The 13,053-nt window shown below is 38.7% G+C and overlaps 1 protein-coding gene across 2 annotated transcripts in view; it reads left to right on the plus strand.

The window, feature by feature from the left end:
• The window catches only part of TAMM41 (TAM41 mitochondrial translocator assembly and maintenance homolog), a 31,619-nt gene extending 21,991 nt beyond the window's left edge, over positions 1 to 9,628 (plus strand). Inside the window, exon 8 of one of the 2 annotated variants that reach the window (XM_039342246.1) lies at positions 2,232 to 2,427. In XM_039342246.1, the coding sequence (XP_039198180.1) occupies positions 2,232 to 2,266 (35 nt within the window). In that variant the 3' untranslated portion in view covers positions 2,267 to 2,427. Of the gene's footprint in view, positions 1 to 2,231; positions 2,428 to 7,550 lie in introns of those variants that run through there. The other variant, XM_039342245.1, reaches the window with a different exon arrangement.
• The last annotated feature ends 3,425 nt before the right edge of the window (positions 9,629 to 13,053 follow it).

Genomic DNA, 13,053 nt, shown 5'->3' on the forward strand with positions numbered 1-13,053 from the left:
TGGGATAAAATATTTTTCTTTCTTCACTGTATGCCCATGTAGAAGTTAGTTTTTTTTTTACATGTTTTACTGTCATCCTTAATTTTATCAACGAAGAAAGGAAGCATATAAAAATGAGAGTGTTGTGCTTTTTTATTGCTTTCTTTTCCGGGTTTATGAATATTATGAAACCCTTTTTGTCAAGTTTCTAATAGTCTGCAGTGCTTTCTGTGATGAACTGATCTCAGTCGAGATAATTCTTCCCATGTCTGCCACTTCAGCCAGTTCCTAGAACCTGCATAATGGAGCATTAGCCCTGTGGTCAAAGCTTGTTAATTGGTAGGAATCCCTGTATAACCTGAATCTGGATAGTTAACTTATTCTGATTTACTGATAAGTTGAATGGCCTCTCTGCATCATTGCAATGACTGTAGCAGTGCAGCAGATGTTTTAAGATATAAGCCCAATTAAGTTTGACTGTTGTGTGGGTGTTTTTCATATATTTTGCTATGAACAGAGATACAGGTTTAACCACTTAGCCATCCTTCTCTTGTTACAGCTGTAATTCTTCTAATGAGGCTTTGAACTAGCACAGACCTGCATGACTATTATTTTTCATGTTACATTATCCACCCATCTCCTACACCCCTTTTCCTCTTTCCCACACAGACTTTATTCAGATTTTAATGGCAGCAGGCTTGAGGCAGTGTCTTCAGGCCAGACATTACATTAGTAATTTGCCTTTCACCTCTCTAGTCTCACCAGCTACCAAAATCTCAGCAGGATTCTGAATGTGGTTGGTAATTAGATCCTGCTAGGTTGTAAATGTTAAATGTTGCTGGGCTGCCATGCAGCAGTTACCTCTTTCAGTCAAATACCTGGATTTATAAACCTGAGTCATCACTTGTGGAAGAACAGGTAAAATGGTCCTTGCTAAGTTCTGCAATGCATATACACCATCTAGGGCAGGGGTGTTAAATTCGTAATGTCATGTGACGTGTTGTGACATCATGACTTTTTTGCCATTGCCGGCAATGGGGTGGGCACGGTTTCACTCTGATGCATCCGGCCCATGGGCTGGCAGTTTTGACAGCCCTGATCTAGGATTTATTATGTAGCTGGAAAATTCTACTTACAAATAATGGTAAAAAATACAAAGGCCTTCAACCATTTAACAGGATTTCCTTTCATCTTGCCCAGCCCATGTGGCTTTAAACTAGCTTGATCCCAATTTTTTTGTTTACTTTTAGAGGCCCTATATAGCTCTTCAAGAAAAAAAAGGCAGTATGTTTTCTAAAATCTGTGACAAGACTTGGGGTCTGGTTTCTATTAGAAATGGCATCATCCATTGATTTATTTTTCTTCTTGCTCTTATGGCATATAAGGCTCTGAAATGCTTGCAATTTAGATGTTTCACAAAAAAGAATACATTTGGCAACCTTATGTGAAATAAAATAAGCTTTCTTATATTTGCAGTAATGATCTTGTGTCAGGTATGGCTTTTTGTGAAAAGCATACAGTCCTATGGATCTTGAGTATGTGTGTGGGAGCAAGGGGTTAGGAGGAGGAGAAATGGACAAATATGCATTTGTAAATGCACACATACACATATACACAAAAGTGTATATTTGTTGTTGTTAATTGCGAAGTCGTATCCGACTCATCGCGACCCCATGGACAATGTTCCTCCAGGCCTTCCTGTCCTCTACCATCTTCTGGAGTCCATTTAAGCTCACGCCTACTGCTTCAGTGACTCCATCCAGCCACCTCATTCTCTGTCGTTCCGTTCTTCTGTTGCCCTCAATCTTTCCCAGCATTAGGCCCTTCTCCAGTGAGTCCTCATTAGGTGGCCAAAGTATTTGAGTTTCAACTTTAGGATCTGGCCTTCTAAAGAGCAGTCGGGGTTGATCTCTTTAGGACTGACTGGTTTGAATGCATCTACATATATAAATATAACTATAAATAAATATATTTGTCTAGATAAAAAATCTAGACAAGATTGTTTCTGATGTTATCCTGAATATAGCACCAGTATTGAAGAGGAAATGCTTCTATATTCAGGATAACATCAGAAACAACCTTGTCTAGTTTTTTATTTTATTTATTCCCTTTCGTTTTGCTTAGTGTCATTCTTGTACATCTAGTTTGTGACCTCTCCCATTTTATGAAAAAGATTCTGCAAAATTACTTCAGAAGCGTCCACCCAAAGGTATTGAGGGTGTCACATATCTAATATCTTTCTCTTCTGAAAGGTGGAGTTCTCTACTTCATGAGTTCTGAGGATTGATGTCCTCTTCCCTAAATAACAATTCAGATGAAGAGGTCAAAGGACGTGAAGGAAAAGAATCGAACTAACTGAACTGTCACAACAAATTTCAACATACTGCAATTTAAATTATGTAGTGTGTCATATAAAGTATTGAATAAAAGAGGTTGTTTTGTATATGACTCTGAGCATTAGAAGTTACAAAATAATTACATATATTCTTCAGGTATTAAAAGCTTGTCTGGTGGCCAAACTCCATGATAGCCTATTCATGCATAAAGCAAAGGATGTGTCTATATGAGGCAATACCAGGTGGCCTTCAGTCCTACCTGAAGTGGAAACCTTCCATAAGATATATTTTGCACTGACCAAATGCAAAACAGTAGCTGAATCAACATCAGGGAAAAAAACTACCTGCAGTCCTGCTGCACTTCATTAACTGAGAAGGGGGTTTATTTTTATCTGAAACTTCTAAAAGGTGCCTCTGATGGGCTTGGTTTCCTTGAGGGGATTCCTGAATAGTTTATAATATTTACTGACAAATATACTGGTTGAACAGGAAGGGTTAGCTCCTAAAACAACACTGGTATCCAACAGCAGGCAGGCAAGAATCTAGGCATTCTTTCAACCTGTAATGTATGCCCTACCTGGATGAGGGGAATCTTGGACACCTGGAGAAATTGTGTAGTCTTGCATGGCTCATCTGTCCTTGGACAGATAATTTTTGAGAAAACATATGCAGGAAGATACTCTACCAACTTTTTTGGAATGCAGTCAGAATCCAGAAACCTTAAGCTATATTAGGCTAGTGAGATTCTAGACTCTTTCTCCTTTGTCACATAAGCACAATAACACTGATCTTGCCTGCAGCTTAGTACATGTTTTGGTTGTTTGGCTATAATTCACATTTCTAAATCCATTTTTAGCAGTACAACATACATAGTGATAGCCATAGTGAGGAAAATTCACTAGCTTGGAACTAAACACTACAACAGAGTCTGTAATGAAATATTGTCCTTCAAAATGCTCTTGCTTAGACTGTAAATCAGCCAGTTATGTCTTCTTTCATAGTATTCTATTTCATTTTGCCTTTTTTCAACATTGCCCCCTAAACACATGCAGTTCTCCTTGTTAGAAGAGGTTGCTTTCTTTTTGTTCTATTTCTCAATTGTATTTTTTTTGTTCTGAAATAATCTTTATTTTTCCCTTATACACAGATATTTGCCCAGACATTTGCTAGTTGTGTATAGAAGTTAACCTTTATTTTGTAGGGGTGTGTGTGTGGAGAGAGAGATGTCCATGTGAGTTTTTATGCATAGAATCAGTTACTCCATAACTTCCATTTTGCTGAACTAAAACTTCAAGGTTCTCTCTCCATTTGTACTAGCCAATATTGGGAGTTATCATTTATAACAGCAACATCTAAAAGGGGACACGTTCCCTATCTGAGGGTTATGTAGACAATTATATAGACCAAATGGCTTTAGGTGGGTGGAGCTTCCAGTTCCAGGACTTGATCATTTTTAGTGCTGGATGGGATAATACTATCCCAGACAGACCTGGTACACAATCTGGGGATTCTGTTTGCTGAGCAGGTGGCAGTCATGGCTAGGAAAGCCTTTGTGGAACTTTGTGTTGTATACCAGTTGTGCCCTTTTCTGAATCAGGAGTCCTATGCTCAGTCACTCAAGCCCTGATCATCTCACACTTGAACTACAATGTACTCTACCTGGAACTATCCTTGAACAGTATCTGTCAGCTTCAGCTGGTGCAGAACCTAGTTGCGCATGCAGTTCTTGGACTACTAGGGTGGCCCATGTTACACTGCTGTTCTGCAAACTGGCTGTCAGTTTGCTTCTGGATCTAATTCAAGATGTTGGTTATCACCTTTAAAGCTGTTCACTGCATGAGTTCAGGTTGTCTGAGGAACCATTTCACCCCAATGGGATTAGCCCACCTCACCCATGCTGGCTGAAGGGCATGCTGGGTACATCATCTGCCAAGGAATTTCAGCATAGCGCCCACATAAGAGTACATCTACTCTTTCGATCTTCCAAAAGGGCTTGAGATCATAGCTGTGCTAAAACTGACCTGGGCTCCAATATGATTTGGAAGTGGCATTTTGGAAGTGACTAATGGATTAGATAACACCCCACTTCCCCCCTTGCACACTTTGCTTCCTCCCTCTCAGTCAATTTTATTTTAACCAAACTTTAAAATTTAAATTTAAGATCTCTATTGTTTTAATATTTTAGATTACATTTTAATTGAATGATTATAAGTCGCCTCTGGTGAGATGAACGGCATATAAGTTTAATAATAAAATAAAAATACTGCAATTCCTAATATTGGAATTTCACCAGAAGTGCTGAACATTACTTGTACTTTGATATGCATTCAATTAGAGCAGGGGTGTCAAACTCAATTTCATTGAAGGCCACATCAGCATTGCAGTTGCCCTCGGGGCCGAGTGGGTGTGGCCTACTGGGTGGGTGTGGATGGAGTGGGTGTGGCCTACAGGGTGGGCATGGCCAGCTCTACATCGTTCACGTCAAGGGTGCCTGTGGGGGCCTGGGCAAGAGTGGGACATATCTGAGGGTCTCTGGCAGAAGGGGGTAGGACCAGGGCAAGTGCCAAGCCATGGTCCACTGGAGGAGCCTCACTATTCCTCTCAGGCCATGCAGGGCGGGTTGGATGGTGGTGCGGGCTGCCCGGAGCCTTGGGCAGCAGAGGTCAAATGCCCAGCCCGGCCCTTGAGCACCCACACCAAGCCCAGCCCCACTTCCCCAAGGGGCCGCCCAGCTGCACTTACCTCCCCCTCGAGGCTGGTGCTGCATGCTTGTTCTCCTTAGCCAGGTTGCTCATGATGGGTACGAGGGCAAAGTCAGAGGGAAGCCCATTCCCTCTCCATGGGAGGAGACCCGGCTTTGTATCCAAAGCTTCCTTAGCAATAGGATGGGAGACCCCAGGATAGGCCAGGAGGAGGGGGCAAGGGAATGGTGAAAGGGCTAAGGCAGGACTTCCCTCAGACCCTCCCTCTCCTTCTTTCCTTCATTCCTTGCTAAGTACAGAGTGGTAGGAAAATATTTGAGATGAGGGAGGGAGAAAAACAGGCAAGAAACGCAACTGGGTGTCACCCTTCGTGAGGAATGAAGAAATGCACCATCGCCTGGAAGTGGCCAGCACATGGCCCTCACCTACTTCACATATCTGGCTTGGTGGGCTCTGGGGGAGGGGATGTCATGAGCAGCGTGAGAGTCAATGTTACCTGCGCAATGCCACCCAGCCCCTAGTCTCGGCAAGCAGCGGAGCGCTCTCCTCACAGCGCCAAGGCTGCGCCGGGTGGCGCAAATCTAAAAAGTGTGAAGCCACCCAGCTCCCAGCCTGCCCAGTTTCAACAGGCAGCGGGGCGCTCTCCTCACCAAGAGTGCCAAGAGCTGAGCCAGGTGGTGCGAATCTGATGAGAAGTGCAATGCTGCCTAGCCCCCAGCCTGCCCAGTTTCAGCAGGCAGCAAGATGCAAAGCTGGCGTGCTTTGCACCACCCAGCTCAACCTCTTGGCGCTGTGAGGAGAGTGCCCGCTGCCTGACGAAAGCCCTCCCCCAGAGCCCATCAAGCTGGATATGTGAAGTAGGCGAGGGCCATTTGCTGGCCACTTCATTCCTCATAAAGGGTGACACCTCCCCAGCTTGCACCCAGGGGGCGGGGTCGATGCGGCAGGGGCTGGTTCCTCGCTGTTTTCAGACGGCCTTGTGGAGCTAAGACTGAATGTGTTTCAGCATAGATGGCCACCACGAAATTGTACATTGGCTCCCAGCCAGCCTGGGCCAGGGCCAAGGCAGCGGGGGCCGTTCCCTCACTGTTTCCAGGATGACTTCACGGGCCACATGAAACCACTTTGCGGGCCGCATCCAGCCTCTGGGCCTTGTGTTTGACATGTCTGAATTAGAGATAGAACTGTGGGAAAAGTATCAAAATTAAGGCACCTTCAGTAGTAAAAATCAAGGTGGGCAGAGGAAGAAAGAGTGAAGCTTCTAATGGAAAGGACAGAATTTTTGTTGCTGTTGTCTTAGTAAAGAGTTCCCAAAATGGTCAAAGACTTAAATGTACTGTAGACCCCAGATGGTGCTTACAACATTAGTTATTCATGTTAAAATCGAGGGCATGGACAAAAGTGAACAGAAATACAAATAAGTCATGTTGTATTTACGGGTCAAAATTTATTCCTGTCCATAGGGATATCCCTTGTGGGATCTTTCCATAGTGCTTAGGGCCTATGCTTATATTCATTTTAATAAATATTGCTTTGCTTCATTTTAAGTGAACAAAATATTCTGTACTGCATATGGCATTAATGGCACATAATAAATGAAACAGCAGCTGCTTTGTAAGGTTACATGGAAGTGAAAAATAGAATCAGACTGCTCTATTAGACTTAGATGTATCCTCAAAGGATGGGGGAATGGTTTCATTTACATAGAATGAAAATAGCAATAAGCTTAGGAAGTGACGAAATGCAAAACTAAGAAGGAACTATTTTGGCAATTCTGTACATATGCTATATAATTACACAGTAACAGAAAAAAGCTGACTAAAATCTTGAAGATTTGCCTTCTCCTTCTCTGGGGTCTGGACTCATGAGAGCAGCAGGGTAAGACTGAGAAACTAACCTTTTCAGAAATGAATTAAGAAGTACTTTAACAGATTAATGGGCCAATCACTCTTGTCAAATAGGCTAAAGAGTTAACCATGAAATTGTAGGGTGATTTACCAGATAATACAGAACACTAGAATACAAAAACTCCTGGGTAACTGATTATTCTTTGGCTTTTTAATGTATAAATTGATATTAACAGAGAATAAGAATCAAGGGTGATCATGGAAAAGGAGAGCGTGTTTTTTTTAGTGTCACATAAAGTTCCTTAATATATATTAATGCTAGTAATATAAGCAAGAAAAATCACAAAACCAAATATAATCATTTATAATAATTTATAACAGCAATTAAACCAGGAAAGCAACTTCCTGATAATAATACTGTATCTTAAAATAAAAATCTGTTACTTTGCATTTGAATAGTAAAAGAGTTCTAGCTATTTTGAATGAGAAAAAGTGTTTGATATCTCTGTATAACTGCTGTAATCAATTATCACAGTAAATTCTCTAATGAATTTATGCTTCAGTACCCCATGTAGCATCTCAGGAGCCAGTAGGTTGACATAGCTAAATTTATGAATGTAGGGGATTGAATTCTAACCCATTTAAATTTTCCATCCATTATTTACATAATATTTCTTCATTTAAAGGAATGAAAAAATCATTGATCTACAGTATGAAGAAGATGTACAAAATGTCAAAGGGATGGTTCAGAAAATCATGACATCTGTGAAGTTAAAGCTTTGAAAAACCTGATCTTGTGACTAAAGGATATTCTAATTCTGTTTTTTACATCACTTTGGAAGACAAAGCATCTTCTTCAGTTTGGAGAAACTTTGTTGTATTATTTATTTTCAGACAATTTTTCAGGGAAGATAACAGATTAAGATTAAATCTTTTTTTTCTGCTTCTTTGAAGATTATCTGGAATGATTTTCTCCTATACTTGTTAACATTTTTCTAACTTTTTCACAGACAGCTTGTTTTATATGTGTTGTGCCTGTAACATCTTCAAAATGTCCCTGTTTCCAAGGCCTTATTTTTTTTTTTAATCACATTTGGTTTGAGAGTTTTGTCATCCTTCTGTTTTTGCATTATTCACTTTACCGAGAACTTGCAATGGTCTTGTCGTATAGCTTAAGAAACACTGAATAGCAATGTGCTGAATTCTTTTGCTTCTGGCACTTCTGCTGTGTAGACACACATATCAAGTAACTTTGAGAAAGGTCAAAGTTTGATATGTGCTTTCCAGGCACGGTTGACATCAATATAATTCACAGCAAAATATTGGTGAGTAGGTCATATTTCAAAACAAGGTCTGGTTATTGTTGAGTTCCTGGGATTAATAATAAGTTGATATATATATAATGAAAGAGTTCTGTTACACTACCAATTCACAAAATGCTTTTAACGTCAGACTGTACAATCTCCAGGTAGCCCGACCAGGCTCAATAATACCTAACAGATAAAATCAAAGAATATCATTTTCCATCAACATTTTAGGTTGCTTTTCTTCCTCAATACCCAACGCAATGAACTTTGACTACTGGATCATAAAGGAAAGCTGCCGGATTGGTTTTCTAAAATATAAGGCATTGGACTAGGAGCGAAGAAAACTTAAGTTTTCATCCTGCCTTAGGCATCAAGGCCAACTTTGGGTCACACTTTCTCTCTTAACTCGAGAAAGAAGGCAAGAGCAAACATTTCCAAAACACGTTAGGAAAATTGCAGAAATTAATGTATGTTCTTATTAGAAGTCAAGACTAACTCAATGGTACAAGAGGGGAGAAAAAAGGAAAGACATATAACTATCATTTTATTAAAAGATTTGATTTATGAAATTGATCCTAAATACCTCTTCTTCTGAAGTGAGTATATTGTAGTGATTTGGGGTGAAGGATGTGTGTGTGTGTGTATTTATTATCTTCCTGCTCCGTTCTCTCCTTGCTTGTGAAAGCTCTTTACATACTATTTTATATATACACTGACAAGAGTGAGGGAGGTACATAGTTTCTAAATGTGATAAATAAATCAATTAGTTAAATCACAGAATGTGATTAGCTATGGAAGTTGACTCAAAAAGGGAAATATTATAATTATATGGATGATAAACGTTATTTCCAGTAGTGGAGACATTTTTGGGAATACAAGGAAAAAAATTATAGAAACAGTGAAATGGAGCTACAGAAATAAAAAAAGGTTTTGTTTTTTTTTAAGAATTGCAGTTTTCTGTTTCAGGTATTGGTTTCAGCCAGTGTAGATGGTAATCAGAAATGTTGAGAACTGACTTAGAAAATGTCTGGAAGGACCAAGATGTAATTCTTAAGGCCATCCAGAGGTGCTTTACTTACGAGAGGGGCGACATATATATTAATATAAATAAATAAATCCCCCAACCATTCTCTAGGGCAACTCAATTTTAAGTTGATGTAATAAGAGAATTAATAAGCCACAATTGCAGAAATGAGTGTTTTAGAAATATTTGACTGAAAATAGGCATATCTGTGTGTATGTATAATACTTGTCACAGATACAGAGATTCAAAACATTTTAATATGCTTTCATAAGTTACAAAAACTAATTCCTGATTAGTTTGGATGGGTTCTCTTTTACTTACATTTTTAGTAGTTGCTCAGCAGGGAGGGGTGGAAACTTCCAGACAGCTCGCCTTTGCTGCAGACAACTTGCAGCACCGTTTGCAAAATGGGACTTTTGGCGGGCTCAGCAGGGCAGAGACAGCCTGGAAAATTCCTATTGGCTTTTGAAAGCCAATAGAATTAGACTCTATTCAAGAGAGTCTATTCTATTGGCTTTCAAAAGCCAATAGAATAAAAGGGAGTAGCACAGCTAAGGAAAAGGGGAAAAAATGGTGGACTGCATTGTTCCGCGACCCCCGTGAAATGGTTGTTCAACCCCAAATGGGGTCGCGACCCACAGGTTGAGAACTGCTGCATTAAAGGAACTGAGAAATTAAGAATTGTAAAGTCTGATTTCCTTGTCTCTCAGGTAGCTAGTGCAATTTCATTGCCAAATGTAAGACAGAAATGACATTGGATAGGATGGGGGTGTTTCTGCAATAGATTAATACTGTCGTTCTTCCAGTGGTTTGAATTGAAGGACTGCATTATTAAGCTATAGCATTATTTTATTGGGAAGATTGTATGGAAAAAGGTTTTTTTTTTTTTAATTTTAGAAGATGCAGAACTTCTCATGTGAATGAAAGCTAAATTCAGTTGATTATCAATTACTTGCTTTTTTTAAAAGACCTTGTGAATTCTTGTGTATATATTCAGTATAGACAAAGTTTTTATTTCATCTGAATTTTTTCCCAAAACTTTCAAGACCAACTTTTTATTAAAATGTGTGCTGATACGCAGTTTCAGAGGCTAGCATCTTCTTTCTCCCTGCTTTAACTCTAATTTGACCTAGTATATACAGTTATACCTTGGCACTCGACTGCTTCAAAACTCATTGAATTTGGTATCCAACGGTTTTGCATCAGAAATCTTGTCCTGGTCTCATCTTTCTCCCAGTAGTTAACATGCAAGGAAGAACCTGTTGATGTTGGCTACTTTGTGACTATTTCTTCCAGCTGAAATAATGGGTCAAGTGAGAAGTCATGTGGTTTTCTCATGACTTACCCCATTGGTTTTAGTATTTGGCACATCTTCTGGAATAGTTTACTGATAAGGACCGAGGTACCATTAGTATATTTTGGAAGTTTGAATACATGTAGGAATCTCCTCTTTCCTAAATTTCAACTTTTACCAAATGCCATTGGATTTACCCTGCTGGTTCCCTTAAACCTTTTGGGTTCATAGGTTTTGTACCATAAATTTCAAACTGACAAATTTGGAGAGGAGTATTGGCTCATGTTACATCTTTGTAAAAACTGCTATGATGCTATTTAGAATGTAATCAATAATTGTACTGTATATAAATGTGTTGAAGAAGAGTAAAATATCTAATTCAAGTGATACTGCACATCAACTTACTTCATCATATAAATGTAAAAGATGCAGCTGAACCACAGTCAAGTTAATTGGACAACATCTCCCAACACATATTTGTTTGAATGTTGAATCTTACAGGTATTGTGACAAAAAAACAAACAAACCATTTTGTTTCAAACCGAGCACAAACCATTTTATCTTCAATTGACTTAAGTTTAGCAAAAACAACAAATTGTGTTAGTTCTAGGAGTCAGAGAAAGTCTATAAAGGCCAAGGGATGGGAAGGGATATAAAAAATGTGTGATTGAAACCCCACTTCCTTTTTAGGTATATGATGCAGGGGGAAATCCTGAAGTGTATTTTACAGGATGAATAGATTCCAACACAACATACCCCACTGTTTTTTTTGCCCCAAATCTTGCCAATTCTTTCTCTGCCCTCTTATCAGGGAGTGATGCCTTTATCCCCATCTAGAAGAAACAATCCTGGGAACACACGGGCATGGACAACATGAAACCAGCTGGTCCATGTCCAGAGCATTTTTTGTGTGGAACGTTTTGCACATTCCTACAGCTTACATATTCAGTTGGAAATGCAAGACAACCTAGTTGCTGTGCCAAAGGGAATTCACAATCGTTTATAAATAGATTTTTATTTTAGAAGTGTGAACAGACACATATATAAAATCACATTTGTATATTTTTATATCCAAGCATACTTGGAGTTCACATACCTATTTTCACAAAGGCAGTCAATGCAGGGCTCAAGCAAATGCACATATCCAGTCATAAAGACTGAAAGGTTTAATAAGGTTTGGAATAGATTATTCTGGTGAAAAATATGGCTTAAAAATGTTAAAAAGTAATTTGATTAGGTCTGTGAACCTGGGGATTGACCTCTAATCTCAATAAAGACTGTTATAAACAGAGCAGAGGGGAATGTAGTGTTCTAAAGGGAGAGAGAGAGAGAGAGAGAAGCACAATGCAATGGCTAATTAAGCATTTTATGTGCAGCTATGTAAACCAGGGGAAGTAACTTCCAAATTTATAACATGGAGAGTTTATTACAATTTTTGATGCCTTTGAAATACTGTTAGCCACTGCACAAAAACCCTTTTAAGTGTCAGAGCTTAAAAAAGATTTTATTCCCTAGGATGACTTTTGAAAACCTTCCTGTTTTCCTACCTTCCTTCTGAAAGTGATAGCACTTCAGTCTGCTCAGGTTTTGGGTACAGTGCCAAGAATGAGTCATGATCTAAAGCTGTCCATGTTTTGAGTTTCTCCTATTTTTCTTAATGAAAATCACTCTGTTCAATTGTTGCATAAAAATCATTCAGAGAAAATGTATTTCTTTATAAAGAAATGTACAAAAACAAAAGAGATTATTGAAATAAAGAGATTTGTCATTGTATATGATTGGTTGCATTGAAAATTCTCAAAATATGGAAATGAACTGTTTACTGTGTGCTTTTTTACCATCCTTATTGCTAAATATATTCTAATTCAGTGTCATGCATTTGTTAAAAACCTGCGTTGATCATACTGATGTATACTTGTGCTTTCATTTTATTGTTGTTCTGCTGGATTTCCTCTCCTAAATTTAATATAATACACAAATTATTTCTTCCTGTCTGAATCTTCCACAATAAACTGAATGTGTTACATATTGTTTCTTATTATCAGTCTGTATGGATACTAGATACATCAATAGATAAATCAATTGATAGATGTATGTATGTATGTATGTATTATGTATGTATGTATGTATTTATTTATTTATTTATTTTTGCATGGTTCCTTATCTGTATGAGTTGCTCATAGCTACTTCTGTAGTACAGATCACATTTGAAATACAATAAACATACACAATACTTTGTACAGAATTGGTCATCTGCTTTGGTAAGGAAAATGAAACAGCAAATTCAAGAAAGATTTATTGTTCTCCACCTGTTCAGTTCCCATCTATTTTTTCCTCTGTTGACGGAATATGCAGAATATCACTGCAGGCTTGTTGCCTAAGGATGGTAGATATCTTAACTTCTCAAGTATCTCCATCCTATATTTAGATTATTAGAATCTGAAAGTCAGCTGCTTTTCAGGCCCTGTTGCATATACCTATAAGAACCAATCAAACTTTCTGGCCAAGAATTCTAGTAGTGGTATACAATGAAAACAAGAAACTCAACTTTATGCAGAACATAA

Source organism: Crotalus tigris, unplaced genomic scaffold (assembly GCF_016545835.1).
Source record: "Crotalus tigris isolate CLP2741 ecotype Arizona unplaced genomic scaffold, ASM1654583v1 scf7180000017781.746583, whole genome shotgun sequence".
Lineage (NCBI taxonomy): Eukaryota > Metazoa > Chordata > Lepidosauria > Squamata > Viperidae > Crotalus > Crotalus tigris.